Source organism: Callionymus lyra, chromosome 14 (assembly GCF_982586985.1).
Source record: "Callionymus lyra chromosome 14, fCalLyr1.hap1.1, whole genome shotgun sequence".
Classification (NCBI taxonomy): Eukaryota; Metazoa; Chordata; class Actinopteri; order Syngnathiformes; family Callionymidae; genus Callionymus; species Callionymus lyra.
This window is the reverse complement of record NC_141831.1, coordinates 8,774,862-8,790,548: the sequence shown is the minus strand read 5'-3', so window position 1 is coordinate 8,790,548 and position 15,687 is coordinate 8,774,862. Positions and strand designations below refer to the sequence as shown.

Sequence of the window (15,687 nt, the reverse complement as noted above, 5' to 3'; positions counted from 1 at the left end):
TATTTATTAGGGGTGTGTATTGGGAAGATAAGATACCTATATAGTGTAGTAACGAGGATATATCTGTAGTATTGTCGAGTACTTGACTCTGGTGTTGTAGTATTTTCAGACCACATGACGAAGTCGTAACTTCTTTCATTTGTTTTCAAAACAAAATATGTCCAAACATCCGCTTTAAAAACTGCTGGAGTCACTGTATCCTCTCATCCTCAGTCATCACCAGGATTTCATTTTTTTTCCAGCTAAGGACATAATGACTGCTGCCATCTATGAGTTTAATTGCTACACAGAAATGAACAAAGGTTGTGGTAATTGTAAATAATAAAGGTAATACTTTATACGACAAACATTTGATTGAAATTTAAACCAGAAAAATAATTGCAGTAAAAAGCGACATCGAAATACATCAGTGTACTGATCATTTTATTTTAATTGTAATTGAAAAATAGAACTATAATACATTACACTTTATTGAAATATATTCCATTAAATAACTTCAGTATACAGTATCATAAATATTTCTCAAGTATACGTTTTTTCAACAATTTAATTCGGTTAATCTTAACTTTATAATCAAAGCATTTCAAGCATTAAAAAACAGTAACATTTTCACCATTTCACCGATAAATAAAACGTGCAGCTGAGAAACAGATATTTAAGAGATATTTAAACACTAGGTCCTAAAAATTATCAAAAATGATCTTAATTATTGGTTATTTTTGCTTTTTTACTGTAGCAGATACAGACAAATGTATAAAGTTTTATGTTATACGGAAAAGGGGAGAAATTAATGAGAATTAAGCCTAAAAAAAATGGACAATATCGCAATCAGACTCACTTCCCGCCAGAAACAGTTGGGATATTATACATATTTTTCAATGGAAAACTTTAAAACGATTGTAAAAGTGACGTCTCTCACCTCCATATTCCCGTCCATGCGTCCCGGCGTGGACGGGTCATGAGAACATGACGACTCCTCCTCATGAGGAGCGTCGTCACGACCGAAGATGTTGGAAGATCCGCTCCGACAGGTGTCCAGTGTAGCCGGGGCGCAGGGGTCAGCGGCACCCGAGACGGGAGATTCTCTCACATCGTGTTCGCTCCTCGGCGAGTCGTGGCGAGTCCTTCGAGAGCCCGGGCGTCCGAGGACTCTCAGCAGGTGGCCCTGGATGAGGGCCTTTTCCAGATCTAACCCCGGTCGTAATGTATCGGCCCCGTTTATCTTCTCGGACAGAGTCAGCAGGAGTTTCTCCAGAGCGTCGAACGCTTCCAGGTCAGAACGAACCTCATCCTTCAGCTCCTTCTCGTGAGAGCGCCTCTGTTTCCGGCGTCCATGTCTGGCCTTCACCTCCGTCACCGTCTTCTGCTGGTTCTTCTCGGCTTCTTCTCGCAGCAGACGCAGCTCCAGGCAGAGTTCCTTCAACTGGGCGGGAATCCTCTCGGGGTTCCGCCGACACGCCTCCTCCCGGTGAGCCTGGTGCATATTTTTGGACGACAATTTCAAAGGGTTATCTCCGAGGGAAGTCATGACTGCAAGAATGGAAGCAGGCGTCAGAATGTGGTGAAGAGACACAGCAGGTGGAGGATGACGGTCGAGCATGCAAGAGTAACATCAGGCGCTGAAAAAGATAAGAAGGTGAAGGAGGCGAGAGAAACAGATGGTTAAAAAAAAGATGATGATGGTGCGGAAACTGTTTGGAGGGGAAACTATTCTTTTCGTATTGAAATAGACATGATGAGGCTACTATATGAATTTTGAAAAAAAGCTTACGATGACTCAACAGTAGGTTGTGGTGAAAACTGAAAATTGCCTAATGTTCATCAAGATTTTGCATAAAGTTAAGGAATCTAACGTAATTTTACCTTAAGAAAGAATAGAAATCAGATTTGGCTCAAAGTCAGAAGTTTTACTTGTATACAAGCGAGAGGATGAACAGAGTTTACATGTCTGTCGGAATCCTTTCTGAAGCACAGAGCTGTTAGTTCGCCGTTACATCTTGGACGTAGTTTCACAAGGCGCCAATTATCTTACTCCAAAGGTTTCCGACAAATACTATTATCGCTCAAAATCTTATTGAAATCATATATAATATCAATATTGTTAAACATAAATAAATAAAATAATACAATATCGCAATATTGGTAAAAAATAAATAAATACATTTTCCAACAAAATGAAAATTGCATACTGTTTATCAAGATTTTTCAGTAAGTTAAGGAATCTAGCGTAAAGCTTTTACCTTAACAACAACAATAGAAATCAGATCTGGTTTAAACACGGTTTACTTGTATACAAGTGAGAGGCAGAACAGAGTTTACATGTCAGTTCGGAATCCTTTCTGAAGCACAGAGTTGTTAGTTCGCCGTTATATCTTCGTCTTAGTTTCACAAGCAGCTAATTATCGTACTCCAAAGGTTTTCGACAAATACAAACTTGAAGGCGGTATTGTCGCTCAAAATCACAATATTGTTAAACATAAATAAATTAAATAATACAATGTCGCAATATTGGTAAAAAATAAATTAATACATTTTCAAACAAAATGAAAATTGCACACTGTTTATCAAGATTTTCCAGAAAGTTAAGGAATCTAACGTAACACTTTTAACTTAACAGAGAATAGAAATCAGATCTAGTTTAAAGTCAAACGTTTTACTTGTATACAAGTGAGAGAAGAACAGAGTTTACATGTCTGTCGGAATCCTTTCTGAAGCACAGAGCTGTTAGTTCGCCGTTATATCTTCGTCGTAGCTTCACAAGCCGCTAATTAACTTACTCCAAAGGTTTTCGACAAATACAAACTTGAATGCGGTATTCGCTCAAAACTTTACGCATTTACTCCTTCAGAGACATAAACAAGCACTTACAAAAGTACAATACAATAATAATAGATGATTCAACCTAATAATTAGGGGTGGTCCATCTTTTGTGCAAAAATATAATCCAGGAAAGGTCGTCAAAGTGGTTAGCCTCTGTGTTTGTTATTCTTTGTTTTTTTCTGTTTACTATACAATAACTTGTATAGTATGACAAAACAAATTGCACACTGGATTTCCATTGTAATATTGGTTATAAAACAAAAAAATGAATAAAAATTGCACACTGAATTGCAATATGATTAGAAATAAATAAATGAAGAAAATGTCATTAATCAAAATCACAATATTGTTAAACATATATTAATGAAATAATAAAATATCGCATTTTTAGTTAAAATAAATAAATACATTTTCAAATAAAATGAAAATTGCATAATGTATCGCAAAATTGGTTAGAGAAAGAAAACAACAACAAACAAAAATACATTTTGGGAATCAATTTTTTCTCCAAAATCTCCAGTCCTAGTCAATACTGAATCACTGTTAACAAGTATGGCGACTGTTACACGCAGGTTAAAAGTGTTGTCTTTTTTAAAGCAAGTACAGATAACAAATGTCTAAAATAAAATAGGGAAACTTCCACAAAATTTTAGAGAATTAAATTTAATTCTGATATGAACCAAGTTCTTGGCTGAATTATCAGAATATTTATGGAAAAACTAGCCTGAAAAAATGTAAAATAAATAAATAAAGACTTATATTGGATATTTGAGCCTCTTCAAGTGAAGTAGATTGTGTTGAGCTAAGATTGTGTTCGTATTTGTGATCAAGTCTTACATTACATGGTTTATAGTATATATATATATATATTTGAAAAAAAAAAGATATATCTGGAGTTTTACTTTATAATTCTTAACATGCTTTTAACTATTTCAATGAGTCAGTGAGCACTTAATAGAATTATATAGTTCCATGTTTCAATAAGAAAACAACATCTTGTGACCATCGTGGTGTGAATGAATAATAAAGTCACGTGACCTCGACCGAGACGACCTCATTTATTTATCAATTAAATTACAAAAGAAGGTCAAACGCCACCTTTTTTAATAAATAAAAACTACACGTCATTTAGTCACTAATTAATGTTTAATAAATTATTAGTAAAAGTCAAATAACCGGACATTTAAACCATCAATTCTGAGACGCAACAAGTGGACGGACACGTGACTCTGGACCACCACAGTGGTAACTTTAGCCTATTTTAGCCTATTTTAACCTCGTCTGTTAACCCGGGTTAGCGACATGTGTTCGGGGGGCTCGACTTACAAAGCGGCGGGGGGGCTTCGACCGGAAGCTAATTCAATAGCACTTTAAGACACTGTTGCTATAATTAGCCTAGCAACGCGCCGTTGTTAGGGTAAACATGCAGGCGCTAGTTGTTGTTTGCTAGCGTTAGCTTGACAGAAAACTAGTTTAGCTTCACTTACATGCACGCGCACGGAGGTCCTCGAAGCATCAAGTGAAAAACACGCACGATCCTCCGTCAGATGTCCGAGGAGATGACAACAATCACAGGGTGGTATGGGGTTCCGTTGGTGCCAAAACTAGGTTGTGTTTGGCGTTCTATTGGTGCCCAAAAATGGCGTCCGTCTACTTGTCTAGCAGCTGACTGTGAGGAAAAAGTTTTTCCTTGTCGTCATGAGCAAGATCAAGATGTTTGTCTGTTTTCACTGTAGTCATCACGATGGGTCATTTGTAATCAATTTGTTATGCCTCATAATCACATAACAACACACACACACACAAACACTTTTGTACTTTTGTATGTGTGCCTAAACTGTTCATTGTCTTTGATATATTCATGATTATTTTATTTATCCTTTTTTTTTTTTAAACCTTTTTTTTAATCATTTTTTATTTATTATATGTTTTGCTATTTGCGATTCTTTTTTTGTGAACTAATGTGACAACCTTAAATTCCCAGAAGTGGGAAGAATAAAGGAATATCAATGTTTTTGGTGGCCGAAATAAAAATTCAACATGTGCTAATTCTATACGGCTTTTGTTTAATTAATTAGTTAAGGTAAGGTAAGGTAAGGTAGAACTTTATTGATCCCTCAGGAGGTCCCCTTTGGGAAATTGTTTTTTTTTCAAATAGCCACAGCAAATACAGCGATCTTTCATAAAAAATAAATCAAAATAAAATAGAAAGAGAAATTAAGAGAAAGAACAAGATGATACATCTAATTGCAACATATATATAAAATAAAATATAAATATAAATATATATAAAAACATGTTTTAAAAATATTCAGGAGTTAGTTAAAAATTCAACTGGGGCCTCATGTATAAAGAAGTACATTGAACTTCTACTAAATACGGTCGGACACTGAAAACCAGAAAATGGTGCAAACAAAGTACAAACATATTCTGATGTTTGAATCTGCATATTTTAATCATATTTAAATGAACCAGAGCCCGTGATTTTTCTCTCAGTGATCATAAAAAAAGTACGAAAAGATGAATTTCAACTGGATTAACAGTTTATATTTGTTCATTTAAAACATTTCTCACATGGATCACATACTTAAATTTAAATGAGTGCAGAAGAGCTCCGGTGTGAATGTATATTTTATATACACAGTTATTAATGCGTTTCTTTGAAACGTCTTAAAATAAAGTTTAACAAGAATAAAACTATAAATCAGTAACTAAAAGCTTCACATGAATGTGTGACATAAGCAAATTACATTTTTAAGATAAAAGCATTTTGTTTACAAATTACAAATGAACAAATCATGTGACGGTGTATTTATATAAGTGTTTTTCAAGGAGATCACTGTGATCACATGAGCTGCTTTCATTCTGCAGCTTCACTTTAAATAAACGTGATGTTGTTCCACAAGAACGTCTGTGACTCTCTTGAAGACTTGAAGCATCATCTGATCATTTTGTTCGTTATATTATAAAAACAAGCTCATAATTCCTTTATATTGTTTCTGAATAACGTGAAATCACGGTACATCAGTATAAAACGATCGATGTTGTCTTAATTAATTAAATAAGTTTGTGAATAATTTAACATCCACTTGTGAAACTACAAACACTTGCGTGTGAGTTAATATTGATGTTAATGTAACTGATGTGATCTCAACGTGACTAGTGAGGCTGACGTGCATCTGAGCAGTAAATAAGGTCCTACGAACGTGTCGTAACATCCGACCTTTTTAACGCTCTTTTCCTTATTGATACATATGGACTTTGACGTAGAAAAGCACGTTTTTATGTACGACACCTTTAGAACACAAGGCCCCTTGGTCTTGATGACCTTGACTGGTATTCCCAGTTTCCTGGGATTTTACTTGAAATACATTTACATCACATATTGTCAGTGTAATCCAAAGAAATATATTTTTTAAATATATAAAAAAGATCAATAAGGTTAATTAAATTCACTTGATTCTGGATAATACAAAATAATGTATACATTTCAAATGATATTACCATTGTTATTACCTGTATGACACCTTGAGTTTCTTTATCGTAAGTTTACAAATAGTGCTCAAGTGTAGTATCACAATGCAGTATGCGTCTAGCTCCCCCTGCTGGCCGAGACGTATAAAGCATAAATATTGTAACAGAATTTAAACAAATTGAATCAGAAGTAACGTTTAATTATATGTAATATAATACATGTATTATCCTAACCAAGATCATTTTTTTTATAACAAATTGTGGGTATAAATACTTTTATAGTCAATAAGTTCAACTAAAGCTATTTTACACAACCTCTGTCTGTAGAACAAAGTGTTGTATATATGATTTGCCTTTTTAATGTGATTTATTTTGACATTTGAAACGTGCATTTGTAAGCGTCCGTCCACCTTAAATAAACCTAAATTAAATCCACCTTTGATTAAAAAAACGACAGATGTCACTCAAAAATGCAGACAGATTTGGTGCCTTTTTATTTGGACATGAACATAAAAAGCAGACAGTGCTAACCGGACTTATTTAGTTTCCCCATAAACAACCAGCGGGACATTAAATAAACCAGTAGAAAATGTGTGTTTGTGTGGATCGGGCTGGACCACGTCATCTTCAGTCGTCTTCATCAAAGTCCTTCTTGCCCTGCTGTGGGGGTTTGGGTCCTCCTGCTGGTTTAGCCATGATGATCTGGAGGTGTGCAGGAACACAAGTGAGTGAAGGATCGAAAAAGAGGCTTTTTTAGTGAGTAGAGAGTTGACATTAACACTCAATACATGTTAATAAGCGACTTAGAACACACGTGTCAAACTAATCATGTTAAGTGGCTCCATATGTTGTCGTCTCAACGGAGGATTAATGTTCATGCTCATGTTATTTTCTTTAGATCCCGGACTGTTAAATATATTTTGCCTAATTCTGTGATCGACTCCATGTCTTCGCGGGAAAAAAATGACCATTTATGTCAGTTTATCTTTGCCATTTACACGCTCTGTCAGTAGGGGGCGCTGGATCCTTCCATGTAGTTTTGCTTAAATGTTGAACATGCAATTTTTATCCATCTTTTAAACAATTAAAATGATGCCAAAACCTGCACTTAACCTCACTGTAGCCTCTACTCCATATATTAATATATAAATATTTGAACATTATATTTATTCAAGTTTACGCCACTGCTGCTGATCCAGGATCTCCACCACGTCATGGGATCCAGAGTTCTCTCCAGCACCTCCATGGACTCTTCTATACTCTCTTTTCTCTCACTGTATCCTCCCTCACTCTTCTCTCCATCCATCCCCCCCACCCACCCACCATCCTTCCTCCCAGCCGGTCCCAGCAGGAGGTCGTCAACAATGAACCTGGTTCTGCTCAAGGTTTCTGCTTTCTAAAAGGAGGTTCTTCCTCGTCGGCGCCACACTTTACTCATTGTCTAGTTGCTGGATCCGTTTTTCCTTTTCTCCACTATAGTCCTACTTCAACTGTAAAGCGTCTCGAGACAACTTTGTTATGAAAAGGCCCCTAAAATAAAATTGAGAAGAAGTCGGCGACCTGTGCATCTGAATGTACGAAATATTTCTGTATACAACGGTAAAGAAACGTGTAAAACTCCAGCTGTCGACGAGGTTGTGTTGTTAGAAGTAAAAAAACACTGCAAGAGAAAAGTTGTAGCATGCGTCGTGCAGTCACAGCAAACGTAAGTGATCGTCCATAAATCCCAGGTCAGTGTTAGTAGTGACTTCATCATCATCATCATCATCAGTGACCGTGAGTGACGACACCAGTGCAGCTTCACACCATTCCAGCACCTACTGATGGGGAGGGAGTCGTCTATGAACCCCCTTAATGATGAGTGTCAAATTTATCGGGCGCCTCATCCCAGTCGTCCTTGTCCCAGTGGCCCTGCTGCTTGGGAACCTTGGGGCCCCCTGCGGCCTTTGCCATGATGATCTGGATATCGTGCATATAAAAACGTGTCTGGTCACTTTTTTCAACGTGTCTGGTCACTTTGTTCAGAGGCGGATGTTTGAAGGAGAGTTAAAAAAAAAATATAGTTTAGTAAAAATGAATGTTTTCCTTGTGGTTGAGGATCCAGGTACAACCGTGTCTCCTGGAGCAGGACACTTGCTGATGGTGGGTTGTGGCGTGCTGCGTTGCAGCCTACTGCCACCATTGTGATTGGTGTGAATTAAATAAAAATGTAAAAGTCGCTAAAAGCATAAATGTACACGATGTTCGTCACTAGATGAAACCTTTTTGACAAGTACAAGCTAAAATATTCACAATAATAGAAGGAAGTTTGTTTAAAAGTTCTGGTGCTTTTTTTGCAAAGAAGAATTATACTTGATAAAAACATTTGTAAACACTTTGTTATTCAGTCTGACAAGTCATTAACAACTGCTACTGATTGGACTGGTATCAACTGCTACCGTCCAATCAGATCGAAGCATCCGAGCACTCACCTGGTCCACTCTGAGAACTGTAATGGCCGCATCACTGGCCAGTTTGATGCCCCAGTACTTGACCAAGTACGGGTCCATGATGCCGGTCTCTGTCATGTCCTTGATCGACGCAGTTTCAGCCTGAAAGTCGAAGAAAAACATCATAGATTCACTTTGTGATTCTTGTAAAAAAAAAACTATAAGTGAATTAGAACAAAATATCAAATACAAGAAAAGGTCAATATTGCGATATTTTTATTCAAGATAAAAAAAAAAAAAAAACCTTTAAAATAAAATTTTAATTTAATTCAAAGTGAGTAAATGCTTTACTTGTCAATAGTGTGTGTATAAAAGACAATGATTCGATGTTAAATTTAAAACTAAACAATAAATATTCAGTGTTTATTCACCAGATACAAACTTAAGCAGCTTTTAAAGCTAAAGTTTGAACTCATTTTGACTTTAAATCATTGTTAATATAAGTTTCCATTTTTGGGCAATATTTTCAAAAGCACTTTCCTACAAGTTACATAAAATGCCTTAATTTAACGCTTGAACTGTAAAAATAAAACACAGAAAACACACGTGGAATTAATAAATGATATTAACATTTTTTATAACGTACAATAATCAAATTTTAAACTTCCTAAACCAATGGAATATGTAAACATATTTTTGCACTTTATAAACAAAATATCTCTTTTTAATATAGTTTCTGCCGCCACCTGCTGTTGAGACAGCAGAAGTTATTTATTTTTAATGCAAAAAAAAAAAAAAAAAGGTTTCAGCTCTACTAAACAATATGCCTTTTAAACAATGAATATAAAAAGTATTGTTCTAAATAAATACCTCGATGTCACAGCCCATGTTTTTGTTCCCCTCGTGGTGAGCGGAGTACATCTTGGAAATCAACTCGCTGGCTTTTATGCCAGAGTTCTCCGCCAGCGCCCGTGGAAGAGCCTCGAAGGCTTCTGCGAACTGCTTGATGGCGTACTGCTCCAGTCCGGGGCAGGTCTGCAACACAGGACCAGGTTTAGAGCCACGTAACAGAAGTCGCCGAGGATGACGAGAGTCTGCGTACCTCGCCGTAGGAAGCGATCCGTTTGGCGAGCTCGATCTCTGTGGCTCCTGCTCCTGGAACGAGGCGGCTGTCCTGTGGACGTCATGAAACAAGATGTTTAAATCAGTCGCACGTTTGAACGAAACCAGGAAATGAGCCCTCAAGAAAGAAACTGGAGACTTTTCGAAAACATACCCTGGCAAGAACCTTGAAGGTGTTGACGCCATCATCCACTGCTCGCTCAATGTCATCCATCAGGTTATCTGTCGAGCCTCGGATCACCACCGTGGCGATGGCGCCGTCCTCATTCTCTGTGGCAGTGGATTAAAAAATATATATATTAACTCACCATCTAATAAGGGTTTGTGTTGGCAAAGAATCTGGTGATTCAGTAGGTGGCGCAATTAGTTTAAAAATGATGCGATGTTTAATAAGAACAGCTGTTCAAAACTATAGGAAAATAGTGCAGAGACGCCATCTAGTGGACTCTGAAAATAACAACACTGCTTCATGAAGCTTCATCAACACATCACTACAATATACAGTAGTATTTTGATATTGTAGTAATACACCTTTTTTTTTACATGCTTCAGTTAAAGCTTAGTCATTTCAAACAAAGGAATCCATATCTGCGTTTTAAAAGAGAAGTACAAGCGAAATGAAGAGAACATTTTAATTTGTTTTAAATCAATACATTGTCGAATATTGTTTCGCTAAAGTGAAACAATATGGATAATTTAAAGCCCACTTTCTCACTCCTGCTACAATGTTACACGGCGAGGCGAGCGGGGAAACATACCGTGCTTGAAGATGACCACCTGGGTGTCTCCGACCTCCGACAGGTAGACGCTGTCGCAGTGTCCCATCTCCTCAGGGGTCGGTGCAGTCTGACAAAAAAAACAAATCAGCTTAAACTTGATTTCACTTAAATCTTGCTCTCACAAATCTAAAGCGGGACAAAAATACAAACAAAAAAACCCTTAATGTAGAAACTAACAATATTATTTTGTATTTCTTCATGGTCTTTGACCTCATGAGGGCCACGTAAATATAGTCAAAGGGCCACATGTTGACCAGGACTGCTATACATTTTTAGGAGCACACGTGCCAAAACACTTAATTTGTCCGGAGAACAAACAAAAATATTCAAGGTAAATTGATCTTTTAACAATGAAAAATATTAAAACATCCTGTCGGGTGAATGTAAAGTACGTGGCCCTCGACTCGACTCACCAGCCTGGGAAGAGCAACAGCTCCCACGGTCTTGCATAACCGCCTCAGGTCCCACTTGGAGTTCATTCTGCAGACGATCAGAAACAAAAAAAACGGACTTGTAGCTTAAAATATAAAACACACATTTAAAGCACAACCTTCATTGAAATCTACCAAGTGATCCGTTTTTATTGTGTACTTTCAATCTGTAACTGATAGTCGTCTCTTATGAGAAGATAATCCTTCACGACGTCTTGTCTCGTGTTAGGATGAAACCTAGAAACATCTACTGCCGTTGTATTCAAGCGGACGATGCTCACCTCACCACCATGAGGTTGTATTTGTTGGCATAGTGAATTGCCATGTCAGCAACTTTTCCTCCTGTAACCACCACGTTGGCCCCGGACTCCTTGATGGCCTTCACCTGGTTCTCCATCATGTCCTCCTCGCCTTTGCTGAACTCCGTCAGCTCCTGTGCGTTGTGGATGAGGACTGTGCCCTGTGGAGGAGATCGTGATGTCAAACATGGTTTCGAGAGTTGGACTACGATTCGATAAAGTTGCGTCGAGGACCGATCGTACCTTCGTCTCGGTGACCATGCAGTCGAACGGACAGGAGAAGACGGCGATCTTGGCGTCTTTAACGGATGAAACGTCTCCCGCTGCTTCTTTTTTGAAGACCATGCCGTGAAGCATCGAGGAAGCCGTCACGCCACAGCCCTGGAAATCACAAAAATAAATTAGAAGTGGTCGTTTAAGACGTTAAAACACATTTACAAATATCTTCTGTCATTTCCGTCAGAAATGGGGATTAAGTTTAAAACATGATGTCACTGTGGTTCATTCTTTTCGCTATAAAAAAACCCTAGAACATGTCAATTATTATTTTTATTACTTCTTTAAATATAAGTGAATAATAAATACGTGGCTGAGTTAGATTGAAATACTGCATTCAGTATGTCGAGATTGCTATGTTCACTACTGTAGGATATTTAACGAAACACAAAACCCTACAACTGAACAGTAATCAATGAACACATTAACACACAAAACTCACCCAATTAATTGTGTATTTGAAAAGTATGTGAAGAAAAACATGGCATTATTCAAGTGAAATCCTTAAATTGTCTGCACTTATTGTCGTTTAAGTTATTCATTTTATTTAACGTTGAGTTTTGTGTAGTTCGTCATCGATTTTACTTTAAAGGGTTTTTAATTATCATTATTATTTGGTTGTATTTAATGGGTTTGTGTGATCAAGGTAAAAAGTTACAAGTGTGTTTAAGTTGCCAGGAAATTAATCAGCATCAGCCCCACAGATGACATTTGATGCATCACTAGTCTTAAAAGATTTCAATTCCAATCACATACATTTGGAAATTTTAAACCTCAAGTTCTACATTTTTCCAAATCGTTTGTTTTACACGTCAACAGTAAGATAATATACAAAAGTTTTACTCACCAAAATCTTACAAACTCTGACGTTATCAACATTGAAGTTTCCAGACTCGGGAAAGATGGACACTGCAGGAAAACATGGGTAAATTAAGAAGCTCATCTTTAAAAAGTGGATCCGATCATCCCACTTGAAAAAGCGAGTGGACTCACCACAGCACTCGGCAATAAGCTTCGCCAGGAAGTCTTCGTTGCCGTACTGCTTGCTCATGACTGCGGTGCGGATCAATGACGTGACTTCTTTCACGTCGTTGAGGTTCTTTGCCGAGGAGCAAACGCATTCTGGGAGAATCTCCAAAGCCTTCCTGCATGCCTTCTTGTAACCTTCGATGACCTTCACGGGGAGACAAAAATCAAGCCAATTAAATCTGCGTGAAACAAACAAATATGACGATTTATAATAGCAGGTGAAAAAGTACCTCCGGCACAGCCAATCCCATGCGCAGCAGATCCTCCGCCCGCTCGAGCAGAGCTCCGGCAAACACCAGGACGAAGTTGGTCCCGTCTCCCACCTCCTGCTCTTGCATGTGAGATGCCATCACGATCATTTTGGCAGCAGGGTGCTGAACCTACAGAGGTTTTTGAAATAAGAGAACAGCGTTTCATCTACTGAAGTCGAAACTGAAGTCTCCATTTTTTTTTGCATTAGCTTTCAAACCTCAAGTTCTCTGAGGATAGTTGCTGCGTCGTTGGTGACAAACAGCTTCTCCAAGTGGTTAATGACCATTTTGTTCATTCCTAAATAAAAAGACGGATTAAAAAATGGGTCAATTGTCTCACTGATACACGTCAAACTTCATGTAATGGTCATCTTGAACAATACTAACCATTGGGCCCGTATGCTGTGCGTGTGGTCTGAGAAAGTTCCTTGCATGCTTTGATGTTACGAAAGACGGCTTCCTCAAGACCCTTGTAGTGCTGCGGAAGGAATTTAAACACATTTGTTAAAATATAGCACAATAGATGACATAGAACACATAGTTTATCAAGAGCATCTGTATTTTCAGATTGACATGCCACAAATCGGACATTTTCCCTCGACAAAACTCCCTCAAAAAACATCTAAGGCGAGTCAAATGTTAATTGGAATCCGCATTATATTACAAGTTATGCATTTATATGCAAGTCTGACAAATATATTTTAAATTGATCCAGTCACACCTCGTTTCTTGGACCCACCTATTGCCTCTTGGAGTCTGACAAGCCATGTTTACCGACATTTTCCTTCACTTCCAACATTATTTCAGGAATTTAATCAAAATAAAACCGAAACTGCGCTCTACGTTTCCCTTAGTGTATTATATGATGTAGTAATGAACATCAACGTTCAATTTGGGATATTAATTCGCAACGATACCAAGGGAATATTAAGAAAGTTATGATTTTTTAACAAAAAGGTCACACCCAAAATACTGAACTCTATTGATCAGAATTTTTCTCATTTCCACCGGTTTTTAATAAAGGGTTAACTTCTTAATATTGTTCACAGGAAAAGTATACATATTTTACTGGAATCGTCTTTACAAGAACCGTCTGATAATACTGGTTTCAAGAAAATCAATTAATAAAAAAAAAAAAAATGTAATACAGACCTATAACTTTTAAAAACAAATAAAACAGGCTTCAATAAAATGAGTTAAAATACATTTAAGTGTACAAAAGAATACATGAAAACACGTCCATCCACGTACAACAGTCATGTTAACGTGATGTTGCTGCGCCGGGATGACAAAGCATCATAGCGTCATAGCATCTTCGTTTATCCCAAATACAATTCGACGTCAGTCTTAAAACATGTTAACATAAGGAAGTCAGAAGTTATAATATCCATTAATATACAATAACACTGTTCATTCTGGCGGTGAAAAGCTCAGGGTTCCACCTTTTGAAAGCGGCCTGACTTCCTTCCAGAACTCTCTGCCGCTATGACAGCATGCTAGCCGGGATGCTAAAGCTAGTTAGCACGACGTTAATACCGAACAAATAGCGACACCGGGAAGAATGGAAGACGGATTCAATCGTACCCTGGCGCCATCTTTTAACATTTGGGCGAAGCCCGGTGCTTTGGGGACGTGCATCGCCATGTCTGCTGCGTTGTTTCGGCCCCGGCGTGGTAGAGAAGACAAGCCGCAGCGTGGAGTGTACAAAGCCGAAAGAGGCAGAGGAGGAGCCGCGGGGCGAGGCGAGGAGCTTAAGGACGGGAGCCGAGGAGGGACATGTGACGCGTTCTGCTTTGTTCGCAACGTAAGATGGCGCTGTTTACTTATTATTGTGTTCGCACACTTAATAGTTATTTTTATTTCGTTATTTAATGGTCAGTTTTGAAAACACAACAGGAATTTTTTGAGACTGCTAAAAGAAATATAACTTCGAGCTACGCACTATTTAAAACATTATTTATTTATTCTATTCATACTATATTGCACTATTTTAAACGTATTAATATTTATACTTTTATATACATTCATTCTATGCCTTATTTAAAACATTAATTATTTATTTAGTTTATACTTTATTGCACTATTTTAAACTTATTAATATTTTTACTTTTATATACATTCATTCTATGCCATATTTAAAACATTATTTATTTATTCTGTTTGTATTATATTGTACTATTTTTAACTTATTTATATTTATACTTTTATATACATTCATTCTATACCATATTTAAAACATTATTTATTTATTCTGTTTATACTATATTGCACTATTATAAACGTATTCATTTTTATACATTCATTCTATGCCATATTTAAACATTATTTATTTATTCTATTTATACTATATTGCTTTATTTTAAACATATTAATATTTATACTTTTATATACATTCATTCTATGCCATATTTAAAGCATTATTTATTTATTCTGTTTATACTATATTGAACTATTTTAAACTTATTAATATTTATACTTTTATATACATTCATTCTATGCCATATTTAAAGCATTATTTATTTATTCTGTTTATACTATATTGAACTATTTTAAACTTATTAATATTTATACTTTTATATACTTTCATTCTATGCAATATTTAAAACATTATTTATTCATTCTGTTTGGATTATATTGCACTATTTTAAACTTATTAATATTTATACTTTTATATACATTCATTCTATGCCATATTTAAAACATAATTCATTGATTCTGTTTGGATTATATTGCACTATTTTTGACTTATTAATATTAATATTTATACTTTTTCTTTA

At 36.6% G+C, this 15,687-nt stretch overlaps 2 protein-coding genes across 3 annotated transcripts in view; both read right to left on the bottom strand.

The window, feature by feature from the left end:
* The window catches only part of tspoap1 (TSPO associated protein 1), a 66,805-nt gene extending 62,418 nt beyond the window's left edge, over positions 1 to 4,387 (bottom strand). Inside the window, exons 1-2 of the mRNA XM_087808264.1 lie at positions 4,308 to 4,387; positions 920 to 1,619 (exon numbers count right to left, since the gene is read on the bottom strand). Coding sequence (XP_087664390.1) covers positions 920 to 1,600 — 681 coding nt within the window. The 5' untranslated portion in view covers positions 1,601 to 1,619; positions 4,308 to 4,387. The remainder of the gene's footprint in view (positions 1 to 919; positions 1,620 to 4,307) is intronic.
* A 2,378-nt stretch (positions 4,388 to 6,765) lies between these two features.
* cct8 (chaperonin containing TCP1, subunit 8 (theta)) lies at positions 6,766 to 14,634 on the bottom strand. 2 transcript variants are annotated; one of them, XM_087807403.1, is made up of 15 exons: positions 14,495 to 14,634; positions 13,298 to 13,388; positions 13,129 to 13,208; positions 12,890 to 13,039; positions 12,624 to 12,804; positions 12,478 to 12,539; positions 11,598 to 11,735; positions 11,337 to 11,515; positions 11,038 to 11,104; positions 10,604 to 10,691; positions 10,000 to 10,115; positions 9,826 to 9,897; positions 9,594 to 9,758; positions 8,766 to 8,885; positions 6,766 to 6,996 (listed from the first exon to the last, which is right to left on the bottom strand). In XM_087807403.1, exons 1-15 carry the CDS (start codon positions 14,552 to 14,554, stop codon positions 6,922 to 6,924), a joined length of 1,644 nt encoding a protein of 547 aa, XP_087663529.1. In that variant the 5' UTR covers positions 14,555 to 14,634; the 3' UTR covers positions 6,766 to 6,921. The 2 variants fall into 2 exon arrangements, with proteins under 2 accessions (XP_087663529.1, XP_087663528.1); XM_087807402.1 differs by lacking the exon at positions 6,766 to 6,996 and adding an exon at positions 8,103 to 8,253.
* Between the last annotated feature and the right edge of the window lie 1,053 nt (positions 14,635 to 15,687).

Excerpts from the sequence above, each read along its gene's own strand:
- cct8 (XM_087807402.1), bottom strand. The coding sequence starts at position 14,554 with ATGGCGATGCACGTCCCCAAAGCACCGGGCTTCGCCCAAATGTTAAAA. Across the intron at positions 13,209-13,297 it reads CACAGCATACGGGCCCAATG|GAATGAACAAAATGGTCATT; the intron begins GTTAGTATTGTT and ends CTTTTTATTTAG. Across the intron at positions 8,886-9,593 it reads ACATGGGCTGTGACATCGAG|GCTGAAACTGCGTCGATCAA; the intron begins GTATTTATTTAG and ends TTCGACTTTCAG.